The sequence below is a fragment of the Ostrinia furnacalis genome, unplaced genomic scaffold (genome assembly GCF_004193835.3).
Source record: "Ostrinia furnacalis isolate ACB-3 unplaced genomic scaffold, ASM419383v2 OfSCF2450, whole genome shotgun sequence".
Classification (NCBI taxonomy): domain Eukaryota; kingdom Metazoa; phylum Arthropoda; class Insecta; order Lepidoptera; family Crambidae; genus Ostrinia; species Ostrinia furnacalis.
Genome location: NW_021132689.1, coordinates 635,619 through 649,825, shown reverse-complemented (window position 1 = coordinate 649,825; position 14,207 = coordinate 635,619). Strand labels below are relative to the sequence as shown.

Here is a 14,207-nt window from a genome sequence, read left to right as displayed (position 1 = left end):
ATGTGGATTGTCATGTCCTGAGCTTAGATATTATTGATTAAGCTATCTCAGTCTGACACTTAGGTTTTAATCTCAGTGGTAGTAGTATTATACACATTACACAATAAAACAAGTAGAGTAATAAAAAAATACAAATTAATTTCAGACAGTGAAGGTATTTTTGTGAAATATTATTTCAAAGTTAGTAGGTATTGATAGAACAATACAACACACTAGCCTTTTCTTCATAAGTAGGGNCGCCGGTTTTCCGTCCAGCTCCTGTTTTCGTCCATTTGACCGACTTGCCACAAACAAATACGGAAAATTAGAATACAAACCTAACTTTCCGTGCAAGTTTGGACTTGTTACAATCTATAATATCTAAGTAACAGTTCTGCCTGCATGAAAATGTAATTTGACAAGTAATAACTCCAAAAAAATCTACGGAAGTTGCTGCTGCACACAGGTGAATAGAAAACGTCGTCAAGTTAGAAAAAAAACGTGCCGGTAGGGAACTTTCATAGTATGTTTAATTACTGTTTTAGCTACTTTACGTAATGTTTTTGGCATGTATGTCTAATTATTAGCATAATAAACACTATTTTAAGGGTTTCTTATAGTTTTTGTATAGAAATCTTAGATAATTAAAGTGGACTAATACTAGCATAACAATTTTGCAAGATTTTGGTTTTCGTCCACGTGGACGGAAACCCTGACACCTAGTTAATATTTTTAATAATCATTTTACTTCAATGGACCTACAAAATACAATGTTTTTTCTTCCAATATGATCTTTATTGCTATTACATTAAACATTTTAGTTTACGTCCACTTTTTAACAGTGATAAATCCATAAAAACCGTTAAAAAGATGTGGACGAAAACAAAAAACAGCTTTAAACGTTGTTGTGTTTTCGTCCATGACGTCATGAGCAAGCACTGGGGTGGACGAAATCCAAAATTAGCTATTCCTGTAGATTAGTTTTCGTCCATTTGTCCTTCGACCTATTGCAATATTTTCCCAAATTTAGGTAAGAAACTTATTTAAATCTTTTTGATATCATTTGAAAGCTAACAAAATTACCTTTCAAATGATATACCACAATCCATAGTTACTGTAGTGTAGAATTGGTTTTAAGTTAATAATTCAACTGCACCCTTTTTTCTACATAGTGGTCGAAAACTAGCGTACACTAGGACGAAAACTGATTTTTTTGGACGAAAACTAGTGAAATCGCCTCTTTTGCATAAAATATTTTTTATAAAAAAACCCGTGGTATTTACTTATTGTCATATAATATTAACGTAAAGTAGACTATATAAGAACCAAAATGACATAATGATACATATGAGTAAGGGTATTTTAAGATATTCATTTCGCATCCCAAAGTTGGCAACTCCGCTAATTGGACGAAAACTAGCGCACTTACCCTACCTACCTACCTACCTAACAGAAGAAATATAGGTAATTAATGTTATTATTTTGATACACCCATGTTGTAATTATTTTAGATAACTATTATTACACTGGTTTCTATAGAAAGTATGAAGGTAGGAGGTAGGTACCTAAAATAGCCTTTAAGCCTTGTGTCTTTGACATTATAAAGATTCATAAAATTCCATGCAGTAGTATTTGCACAAACATAGAAGGGTTAGTTCTTAACAATAAAATGTTTTAAAGTCAAGGTCTTATTTAGGAACAGCAGTAAATTTAAAAAAATATAGATTTCAGGCTTTTAGTTGCACCTACTCATATACTTACATTATTTGTTACTGATGTTCAAACTCTGAAATCTATGGCTTTATGCTTGAGCAATGGATAGCTTAAAAAAATCTTATGAGACATTACTTTTACTGCATTACTTGTCCCCTATAATATCAGGTTTCTCTTCTTAAGACCCATAATGTATCCTAGCTAAACTTAGAAAAAATTTAAATGAAAAACTAGGTAAGTATGTTCTAAGATATTATGGAACACTTCTTCTTCTACTGTGTTTTATAACACCTGAGATCACCAGACGAAGATCTTAACCCTTCAAGCTCAAAGTCATATTCTTTTCTGGAAAATCAGGTAGATTCAAGCCTTTAATATACAAGAAAATACATAAAATTGCATGCCAGCCAGTTGCTGGGGCTGTTAGTGGGTTCTGTGGTGCTCTTCCTGCCAGAAGGACAGGACCTAACCACCAATAACGACAGCGCGGCAGAGCCCTAGGTGAGCCATAAGACTCGAGTACACGGGACATCACGCAATATACTAACTAAACAGGGAATAAAGGAATAAGTAGGTCATCATCTTCATTTCAGCCATAATACGTCCACTGCTGAACATAGGCCTCCCCCAATGATTTCCATGTTGATCGATTGATAGCGGCCTGCGTCCAGCGCCTTCCTGCTACCTTTAGTTCGTATACGGATCTCCTCATTTCTGATTCGATCTCGTAAAGAAACATCGAGCATAGCCCTCTCCATAGCACGCTGTGTAACTTGTCCATTATGCTTAAAAATATATTTCTTCATTGTTTCAGATCGCGTTTTCGCCTCAATAGGCGCACGTCATAGATTTAGTGCGGCGTGACCGCACGTTGGTGTCGTATATCGACCGATCGATCAGATCAAGTATCGGGGGGTTCTCGTAGTGATGTGGTGAGTGGCGGTGGTCACGGGGTGAGGCGGCGAGTGATGCAAGGCGCGGTGATGCAGAGGCATGCACGCGGCTGCGGAGCGCCGGCCGGACGCCGCCGCGGCCAGCGATGCCGATTCCAGCCTTACCAAGTGAGTTGATAATCCAAGATTTTTATTTGGTGCCTTGTCTGTGAAATCGTCATTTTTATAGAGAATAGGATAAGACAGCAAAATTGCAGTTTTACAGAAGAAGTAACCTGAATAAAAGTGTCTTTTATGACTTACTGCTAGCAGTCCCCAAACGAAAGCCCGGTTTCCACAAAAGCGGAGACGAGAGGAGATGTGTTTTGAACTTTTGAATAATCAATCAGGTTTCCGAACTGAATCTGAGCGGAGAGGTGTTCGCTTTGGTGGAAAACGGGCTTTATAATTCCTGTCTTTTTCAATTTGAGGATAAAATTCACTGTTTCTTTCGTCCTTGCAGCCTTTCAGGAATCGATCGACAGTCTTACGTTTATAAAATGTTGCGCGTCATTTATGAGATCACATTAAGCTAACAGCAACTTTAATTAGTAAAAGTGTCCTGTTATTATTTTATCGCGAGCGACGATAATTGACATTTACCACGAACTCTTTTAACTCGCTAAATTTTGTTTTGATAACTGCAATAAATAAAACAAAACTTCTTATGTGACAGAAATACGAACGTTAAAAATATGTACCTAACACGAAATAAGGAACTCAATATTTGTAGGTACGAAAGAGCAATTTTATAAGCTCTGTGTGCCATCGGAAACGTATCGTACAAATATTTCAAATGGAACTTTCACTTACCAGAAAGGCATTTTTTTAATTTCCAAGGTTTCTTGCAAAGCGAGCGAAGAAAGTTTATGATTAGTGAAATCGAGATAAAAAAGACACCCACCTAATTAGTTCCTCTTATAGTAGCCTCAACTTTTGTAATGTAGATATTTATTATGTAAAATATTTATAATGGTCTTAACACATAGTAAAACAACTATGCCTTGGTAAATATCAGTATAATACGAATGGAAGTATAAAACGTGTTTACGTTTCGTTATAATTTCATAGAGTTCATATTAGTAATTTGGTAAAGTAGGCTGCAAACAATCGGCTTCAGAAACAATGTAGCACCTATTAGGGTTTACTTGTTTGAGTTTGCAAATGGAAACAACGATAACATCATGGAAAACTAGCAAGCCTTAACTCTTAGCAATCAACGCGAGAAGCCCACTATTGCGAAACTTACTTGTTTCTATCATTTGAATTATGATGCCAAACCCGTTATCTATCAATAGAGAAAATGTGAAATGTTTTCTGGGCTAATTGACAAAGGTCCACAGCTCTATTGTGATAAAAAAAAATAAGTTCATACTTTGATTCCCAACGGGTCCACGAGTTCCACTACATTAAAAAAAACCTTTTCTTAGTACATTTTAAAATTCCATGGACCTGGTGGGAAAAGAAGAACAACAGAGTCGTGGACCTTTGGGAATAAACCGTTTTCTGCAAGTTGCTTTTCTTGATATCTGTCTAATATTTTCTTCAAATAGAAAATTGTGAGGAAAAACTCTATGTAGGCAGACGGAGATGCAAAAGCTATTATAATACGCTAACTTAATTTAATGCTCGATCGATAACAAACAAATTCATCGATGGCAAAGATCAGCAATTGATATTCATTACTCCTAGGACCACATGTCATGAGCTCACCACTGACCGCTGCCTTTTGCCCATTGACCCAAATGACCCGCTATCATTCTATTGAACATCTCATTGACATCTTTGTCAATAACAGGATACTTCCTTTAAGTCGTCAATTTACTCATTTATTGCTTCCTTTGTCGATGTAATTTATTGTTCTTTAATAGCTATTGAGTCTTCGGTATCTGAACTTTAAAATTCTTTTAATAATATTCATCATGTTTAATTTAAATGATCACGAGACTCGTTATGACGTCTATTGAACGGCGCAAAGTGCAGCAATCTCAGCTCCTGAATTTATTTGTGAGTTGCTGTGTTGTGTCTAATCAGTAGTTAGCCTCGTTCCCCTAGTTAGCTTTGTTGACAGCAGGATCGTAACTCCTGCTCAGCAAATTGTTTGATTAGGTGTAAGCTGAGCTGGGCACGCAATATCGAGTGAGTTAATGAGAGCAGTGAGCACCGATACGTCTCGTCACGGTTGCGCGTTATCACTGGCCGTGGGCGACGATGTGTGCGACTTCAGTACATATACACGTGTGTATGTGTGCGAATATAGTAGCGCTTCCAGGAAACGCGAGTAGGTTTCTCAGAAGCGATTCACTGTCGCGCGCGTTTTCAGCAATGAATGGCGCAAGACTCCACCACTATTGCTGAAATAACAAAAGAAAACACCAGCGCATTACACCTTTATCTTATCGTAACCTGGCCTCGCTAAATATAACGATGCAATTCGCTCACACACGGCAAGAAGTAACCTCACTGATATCTCTCTTCGCATAAATATTTATTTTATTAATCCAAGGATCATTGGGCTATCTTTGAATTGGCCATTTTCTTGGTCATACAACGTAAAGATACGAGTACGACTTCTACAAATAATATTTACTTTGCTACAATTTTTCCGTGGCTCTTCTATCTTTATCTTCTGTTCTATGATCAAAAACGACTCTCTAATTCCAATCTATGAAAAGGCCACATGCAGATTTCAGAATAGAAATTGCGGGAGGTAGACAAAATATAACTTTAGAAATAAACGTTCTGAAAACATACTTTATTATGGTCTACTCTACGCCTCTAGAATTCATTATTTTTCATGAATAATTTTAACCTTTTCGATACCCTGTAAAAGAACGATATCAAAACATATTATTTTATACTTTACATTTGACAACGTTATGATAACGTGTTATTTGTACAGTAATTAGCTATGATAATTGATTCCGATGATGTCATCCATGTACATCACGACCTTCCATGTAGAAAATCTACATTCTATAGGTACTCACTATAGATTATGAACAAACCTCAAGCAAAAAGTTTAATGGCGAACATTATTATCCGTTTTCCGTTGGACGGACGGAACTGCTTGGAAGTAGGTCAGATGGTTGCCTATTTTAGTAGGTTACCAAATATCAATGGCCTATCCTATCTGCGTGGTTCGTTCTGGGTTTGTTTATTGAGAAGTGCTGTACGCCAGTTTTCTGAGACCATTCGATAACTAATCGAGTTAGATGATTCTCTGACAATTCTAAACCGGATCGTACGACAGCTGATTTATCTTACTGGTCAGCTTAGTAATTTTCGTGGAAAATTTAGTCACCGACATTGTTTAGGTCTGTAGGTTACTAAAGTTTAAATGACTTTTAAAACGACTTTGTATGCCTCGAGTAAAGAACACCTCGAGCTGCCTTTGTAAAGATTGACGTAATCAAATAGAATTTCTAATAGCTCTAAGTTAGGTGTAGTTTCTCAACATGCATGAAGGTTATACTATTTTTGGTTTTATTTTTGTTCGAAGATCTTCTGTAAAAATTTTAGGATTTCTTTGTTCGAACTTATGACGCTGGAGTGGAAGGCTTTGTTCGGGCGACAAAGAATGAGCACTTTTCCGAAGTTGCAGGCGCCAACTCAACATCTGTTGAGAAGGCGGCCTGCGCTGGTGTCGACCGCTCGAATCGCTAATTCCGTCGGTGACGGTGCGAGGGGCCGCGGACCGCGGGGAGGGGACTATTTTCGTCTGGCGGCCACGTTTGGAAAAGGCGCGGTGACGTCACGATCCTCCACGGCGATGATGCCATCGGGCGTCCGCGACACGCACCGGCCAACTTGCCAAAATATCACAGCACGATCCCCGCCATCAACTTTATTTTGGTCATTGTTCGCCAACGGACACGGCATGGCATAAGTAATGATCGTAGCCAGTTTAAGTGTCTTTTGGCAAAAATGGCACGTGATTAGGCATCACGATTCGATCGGGTGGATTAATGGCACATCATGTTAACTTGACATTCACTCTTCTGGTTGTTATAAAACTTTGTGAAAGTAAGAAAGCTGAATCGATCAACAACCTTTTTATGCCCTATGATCTTGTGGCCATGATCGATCATTTATTCTTGCCCATAGAGCTTTCCCGTCTTAATTACATCTTAGATCAAAAGCCTAAAAATCTAGCCTGAGCTATTATGATGGGTAAAAACTGAAAAGTCTGCCAGAGTCTGCTGAAACTTGTCAAAAGGAGGATAAATGCTACTTACATAGCTATTTTTTTCATGGGAAAGCTTTGGTTTCATACTTGCAACTTTGCAAGTTGACAAGGGACGATAAAAAAGGGTTACCAGAAAAGCTTATGGTGCTCTAGGTCACAAAGGAATCCCATCATTCACCATTAATAAAATTTGACGCTCCTTTGTTTATGCCGGCATTGTTGGCAAGCTTGCCGAGTTGTAAACAAGCCGTCTGATCGTTCCTTGCCAATATAATGTCGATCAATCTCTTATATGTTACTCCCCTTTGACATCCATCTGTGTGCCAAGTACACCTTTTTGAATGATTGCATTACTAAATTAGAATGCAACTATTAGGTGTTACAGCCTTATTTGTAATCGATGAAACTATCTGTAATTTACACGTCCTTAAATCTGCTTTCCTTCCCCCTTGACTTCACCCATTGAAATGGCATGGAAAACTTTAAGAAAATTGGTTGTTGAAATTATTTCTTTTTCTAAGGGCTTATGTAGAGACGAGGTGAAGTGTGCGGGAATTAGCTGATGTGTAAATAAATTCTTTTGGTTGCTTATAATAACAAACTGGTCTTCTGTCGTCTCGTCTCCTTTGGTGGACAGCAGCCCTAAATAAGGCATGACACAACCACTCCGTGGATAGTTTATTCAAAACTCTACAAAAGGCAAGATCTATCTTGTCCGTAGAAAGCTCTGAATTGAACCGTATTCAGAAGTACTGTTAAGTTTTATAATGCCTTTTAAATGGATCAGTAAACATATGAAATTAATAAAATATGTATTTATTTCACAATTAAATATTAATGTAGTTTAGAAACCAGTCGTAGCCTCACGTTTTTCGCAAAACACCTACAAAACCAAATGAATATCTTTTCTTTCTTTCAAAAACTTTGTAGAAAGCTTTGATGAGCGAGCACCCGTTCTGTTAGATATTCATGTACATATTTTTACTTATTTATGTTGTGATTTATATTGTTTTGGTGGTTCAATTTCAAATTCAAATTGATCGCCATCTAAGAAAGCATACACATTGAATTTTCCAATGTTTGGTTACACATAGAGTCGCATAAAAAACGAATACGTAATGTATTGTGTATGATTATTAACTTAAATGAAAGTATTTGAGTATTATATCAATTCCATGCATGCTATGACGTCTGCTATTTGTAATATCTCTGGCCATCCTTTTTCCAAAAATTTTCATGCCTTTTATGGTTTCTATTTATTTCACTTAAGCGACAGGGCTTATTTAGTTCTTTATTATTTACAGGTAGTGTAAACCACAGGCAAAGTTTGTTTATCAAATACCTATACAACAAGAAAATGTATGTATGTAAGTGCTGATAGCTGTGTGCTCTTATCAGCGGCCAGGCAACAGCGCTAGCTCTTACTACGTTCGCTATAAAAATAATGTCAAACATGAACTTGAAAGTTGGTTGGTTACTAACGTATATTTCGATATGGATATTAGCTTTGGATTAGAATAGTCTACAATCTACATGATAAATGATTGATACTTCAGTAAAAAGTTTGATTTTGTAACTTTTAGAGAAGTTTAAGTAACTGAAAACGACTAGCTTAGCGACAGAAATGTGTACGTGTGTGTTGATAATAGTCTTGTGGTAGCGGCAATAGGGTCGGGCGCTCACTATCGTTCGCCGGTCACCAGTGCTGCGCGATCAGCTCTCTTGAATGGTTCATGTGTGGCTACGCTAAAAACTTTTTGACGTTTCGTTAATTGATAAAACATGCCCATCTATTTACAGTGACGTTATGTGAAACAATTTTTTAAACGTACATTGGTGAAAAACAGTATTTGAGTTCTACACGGGTGAATAAAACAAGGTATAAAATGTAAGGTTCTCTATTAGCTTTAGTAGTTTCGTACCAATCCTTACATTTAGAATTTACAAGGTTTTGTTTTGTGAATAGGTGTTATGCTCGCAGTGGTTCGCGTTATTTATTTTATTTTTTATTATCGCTTATTCTCTCGATTGGTCACTTGTGTTGCGGTAACGATTTTTGTTGGCAATTCACCAAGGACACGATGATCTTAGGCTTTTTAAAACGGCAAGCCGTTAAATGTAGTGTGGATATGTTTATTTGAATTAAACTGAAAGTTGGTAAGACTGCTGAACAATTTCAGCGTACTGAACAATGAATTCTTGTGACGCGTGTAGCCACAGCCCACGGATCGGTGCATATTTTACGACAATCTTGAAAAAATTCATGCATTATTCTCTGCTTCCTTTGTCATATAAATAACGACAATATCGCGATATTTACGTCATTGTGATATTATGTCATTAAACCAATCTAACGCAGTTGTTACCGTTTCGCATAACGTATTATTCTATTACAACTGTACCAGGTACCTAGCTTCTAGTAACGTTTTGAGACAATTCATTAAATAAGTATATAATTGCAATTTATTAATAACGATACGTATAAATTATAAAACCAGTTACCGGCTCGGAATTTGCCTTGTAACAGCGTATAACATATTAATATTATATGTAGAGATGTCTATGTATGCGTGTTACTTATAGAAAACCCATTTTATGAGGGGTACTTTTATGTGAGAACATTGCATATTGATAATTTCGATGTGCTTTATCTCCTATCCTTCCTAACAACTTTGTATCAATGATTGATTGCATAATTCCAGATAGTGAATACATTTTTTGAATGATAGCAATAAAAATTAAGGGTATGGTTACATTTGTTTATTATAATGTTGGAAATGTTTGCTATGCCTATGGTTTCAGCTTAGTATATTGAACTTCAAGTGAGTTAAGTGTAATATCTACTAATGCAAACTGCATTTACCCTTAAAATGGCATATTGAGACTGCAGTCAATTAAAAAAACACTTAAAATTATAAGACAGGCTAAATTGTTTATAATCAAGAGTGTTGTTCTGTCTATCTAATCTCATAAATAATAATTTGTAATCTAAGGATTTTTCAGTAATTATTATTAAAAATATTTTGAAAGTCAAACTGGAATAAAAAAACTGAAGAAAACCTTTCCCGCCAAATCTCTCCCAATTTCTGCCAGTCATTTGTTTTAAAATTCTCGCTTCTTGTTGACGTTGGAAACTGCTCAAACAGGTCCGACGGATCGCCTTGATAATTACCGTCTTGTATTTAATACGATACACATTCAGTAAATTGCAAAAACAATCGTCCAAAACAGATTTAAGCTTTGTAATGTACGGACGACAGCACCACGGTAATACTATCTATACAGTATTCCAACTCGGCCATATTTTTGAAATAAATGTCAACAGTCGCGCGGTACGTCACAGTATGACAACATGCGATAGGGCTGCCCACCTACAGTACCCAGTTTAATTACATCTGCCTACTTACAATTTCTATCTAGTTTTGTGATTGTACTTTTTTATTTAGTTAGACAAACAAAATACTTTGTGAATGGAATAGGTTAAAAATGTGTGTTGTTTTGTGATTAGTAGATTTAATTTATTTAAAACTACGTAAATAATTTTGAAACTTTAATAATCATAATGATCTGTTACGTTAATTTCGGGCGAGCGAAGTCGTGGGCAAAAGCTGGTTTAATACAATATAATTTTCATTTCAAATCAAACTGACCGAAAATGACAAATTGACTAGTTTTTGAACAATTTGACCGTAAATGACGGTCACTCAAATTCAATCAGTTTTGTCATTTTTAACACTTGGCCACCGACGTCCATTCGGCACATTCGCGACACCCCCGACTTTTGCATACCGAGCGCATACCGAGATTTGAATTTCGAAAGAAAGTTCTCGTTTCGTCTGTTTATATGAAGTTACAATACTGTATGATATTATTACCGTGACAGCACTTCAAGCTACACACAGTGGCGTCTTAATAATTCAATGTAATACAGCCTATTTTGCAACAGGAATGTATAGTATGATGGGCGGTCGACTGTACATTAAGTACAATACAATTTCAGCAGAGGTCGTGCAATGAAACGTACGACATCATTTCACACGAGCGAATGATCCAATTACACTTTATCACACTACAAATTCGAGTTGAATGACCAACTCAATGCTTGTTGTCCACAAAACTTGCTTAGATTTATGTGTGACAGTGATTTATTTCATTGACATTCGTCCTGTAACGAAGTCATACAAACATTTCAATTAAAAGCTGTTTAAACGCTCTCACGGTTTATGGCTAACATTTCAGTAACCTACCCACATAAATACTTCGTGCTTGACTATTTTTATCGACAATAATTTGTAATTACTCGTAACCTTAAATACCTATTCACTCATCGGGTTCAATACCTCGTTCATAGCATCGCGAAGTTTATATTTTTTACACGTCAGAGCACATGGATAGTCTCATGGGTTTAAGTTAAATAGAGCCCGAAGTTTTGATTCAGCGCTGGTGACGTCATCCTTATATTACATAGTCATAGGTTCATGTGTTTTTATGGACAGTTAAAACGTTGCATCTGCGTCAAATAATTTTGATTATGTCATTTAGAGTTTCATGTAAACAAAAACTTAATGATCAGATGTATCGTTTAATGACTATGTGTGTGTTATCTGCTTTACCAACCATAAAATGGTGGATTCGTTGTCAATGTCGATTGTATCATAAACTTTATTCTGTAGATATGTGATTGCAATTCGTCATTTAAAATCATTCCATGTTTGTCCATCAGTCATATCAAATTATCGTATCCGGTGTATAGTGAAATCCATATCTCAAGATTACTGTATTTGATTGACTTTGGTATAGAGTAGATATAAGTACTGTGCGTACAAACTGGTAACCGATCAAATGAAAGGACAGTAGAGTTTACGATTTTTATATCCAACGATAATATGAAATCGAGAGAAATTAAGTTTGCAATGAGTTTGAAATGAGCGCTTAGTATAGTAGCAGTATCGACTAAGTAAAGTACCATAACAGTTGCTCGAATCTCGAATGGCGTTCTTTTAAATTCAAATAAAATGTAACAAAGAAAATCTCGAAACTTCCGGGGCTTTATCCTCCAATTACAATATAGTAGAATGGTCTCGTCCACTGCGATGACATTATTGCAAAGATGTCTTGAACCCGCTCTACAGGAGAATACAATCGCGGCACAAAGCCTGACCTCGCGCTTCTATTGTTAACGGGCAATGGATAAGATTCCTTTGCTAACAAACGTTCTTATAACCGACCACATCCGCGTCTACATCACGAGGCTCAGTTAAAATTGGCCGCGCTATTATATCGGCTGTTAACACATAACGGTCCGAGTTTTTGCTTCTTCAGAACTGTAACTGTGCTGTGATCTGTTGTGTGAAAGGTATTTCAATGAATTTCAAGAGCTCATTTCGTGTATTAAATTGCACAGCACATCGCGATTAGCATCGCGTCATGAACTGAACGGCTTGGTATACACCGCCCACGCGCAGGCGAGCGGCCGCCGACACCGCTCGCATCCGTCCCGCAGTGATTGATAAACCAATTTGACATCATTGCCGTGGGAAATGTGGGACACACCGCGCTTTTCGCTTCAGCGAAACTCCGGAATAGGCTCGTTACGCCGTGATTTGATACATGGATCAGCCCATTGTCAACTAAATGTTATGTCTAACAAAGTACCACTCATTCATGTAACTTCTGTTGTCATCCGCTGCTTTGACTCCGTTGTTGAAGATGTCATTCTAATTATTCGTTTCCTAATGAAGGTTACGTTAATTTAGACAATTGTCTATTAATTGTCGTGAAATCGGTTAATCAAAGAGGACGTGGGTTGGGATTAGCCTTGAGCATCGGATATGGACGGTCACTTAGTTAACGCTCGATATATTCCAACGGGTGACATATTTATCACGAGCACTACCTGACCATTTAAGTTGGCCACCCATTAATTTGGTGCTCATTTCCTAATTTAGCGATGAACAGTGAAATGTGTGGTAGAGACGTAATTCGGCTCATTCAAGGCCGAACAATGATCTGCAGTCTTCATGTGTTAATGAAAATAACTTTCCGTCGTTTAATAAACATGATAAGTCTCAAATAAAATTATTGAGGCACATATCAGCAGTATAAAAACAAAACTCTCCTGATTTTATAATAAGTGTGACACCAGCGATAAATCAAGTGGGTAACGTCATCTTTATTTTTTCTATAAAATGTATCCTGTTCATGGTAAATGAAGTTTAAACATTTAGCATGTTATTTATTAGTAAATATGAGATAATGGTAATTTGAAATTACATCGAAACCGCAAAGATCTTTAGTATGTACATATATCCTTATGATTATGTAGTCATTAACAGCATATTTTCTACGTTTTATGCTTAATTTTATTTAATATACAAACAATGAAATATGGAAATTATATTCAGCAGTCTGAAAAGCAAAATAGTGAAATACTCTGTGGATGTTTAATAAACATAATTAAATTAAATATGACACTGAATTAAAATGTAGAGTCCTTGATGACTGTTATGGAACTGAAAAACTAGCGCCTATTATGGACACATCTAAATTCAATTTTCAATGTTACTAATAGCTGAAACAAAAAACCTCTTAGCTCACTTAAATTGAGGTGTAGGTTCAATTAGAGCGGCTTTGTAATCGGGCGGTAATAATTAGGTGGTGTTTGAAAGTATGGGTCGTTACTCGTTAACGTGCGCGCGCGGCGATCGGCTGTCGATATGGAGCGAGGGGTCGCAGGCGGCTCTGTGGGAGGCTGTTAGGGCTAACACCCACTACTTTTTGTCAATAATATTTAATGAAGTAAGTACACTGCCTGAAAGAGCGGTTGGCTACTCTTAATTAAATAACTATGAGATAAAATATATTCAAAAGATGCCATCAACAAACACATATTGGTCATCAAAACTTTTATATTAATTAAATATTACGCTCTCTTCAATTTTAGCTACGACTAAAAATCTCCAAACTACGACGTAGCCACGTAGCATTGCACTGACGGAAAAACTTAAGTATCATTATTAACTGTATTTATGTATGCAATAGTGCTAATAACAAAACTAAAGCATTCTGAAACGACGATGACGCTTAGTTACGAATCTATATCTACTATATAAAAATAAGTCGGGTTTTCCTCCCTGACGCTATAACTCCAGAACGCACGAACCGATTTCCACGGTTTTGCATTCGTTGGAAAGGTCTCGGGCTCCGTGAGGTTTATAGCAAAGAAAATTCAGGAAAATTTAACAAACGAAATTCCACGCGGGCGAAGCCGCGGGCGGAAAGCTAGTTCAAGATAATATTTGCACATAGGCATTGCCTATTTTACAGATAAAAAAATAATCATGAACAGCGAGCCTAAATTATTCTGACATGTGATTGATTCGTGATTGCTCGAC

General features: G+C 36.7%; 1 protein-coding gene across 5 annotated transcripts in view; it reads left to right on the top strand.

Annotated features, from left to right (window-relative positions):
- The window catches only part of raw (NDT-like domain-containing protein raw), a 51,522-nt gene that overhangs the window by 781 nt on the left and 36,534 nt on the right, over window positions 1-14,207 (top strand). For 2 of the 5 annotated variants that reach the window (XM_028308590.1, XM_028308592.1), the window contains exon 2: window positions 2,507-2,753. In XM_028308590.1, coding sequence (XP_028164391.1) covers window positions 2,661-2,753 — 93 coding nt within the window. In that variant the 5' untranslated portion in view covers window positions 2,507-2,660. Of the gene's footprint in view, window positions 1-2,506; window positions 2,754-8,508; window positions 8,702-14,207 lie in introns of those variants that run through there. The other 3 variants (XM_028308588.1, XM_028308586.1, XM_028308587.1) reach the window with 2 other exon arrangements.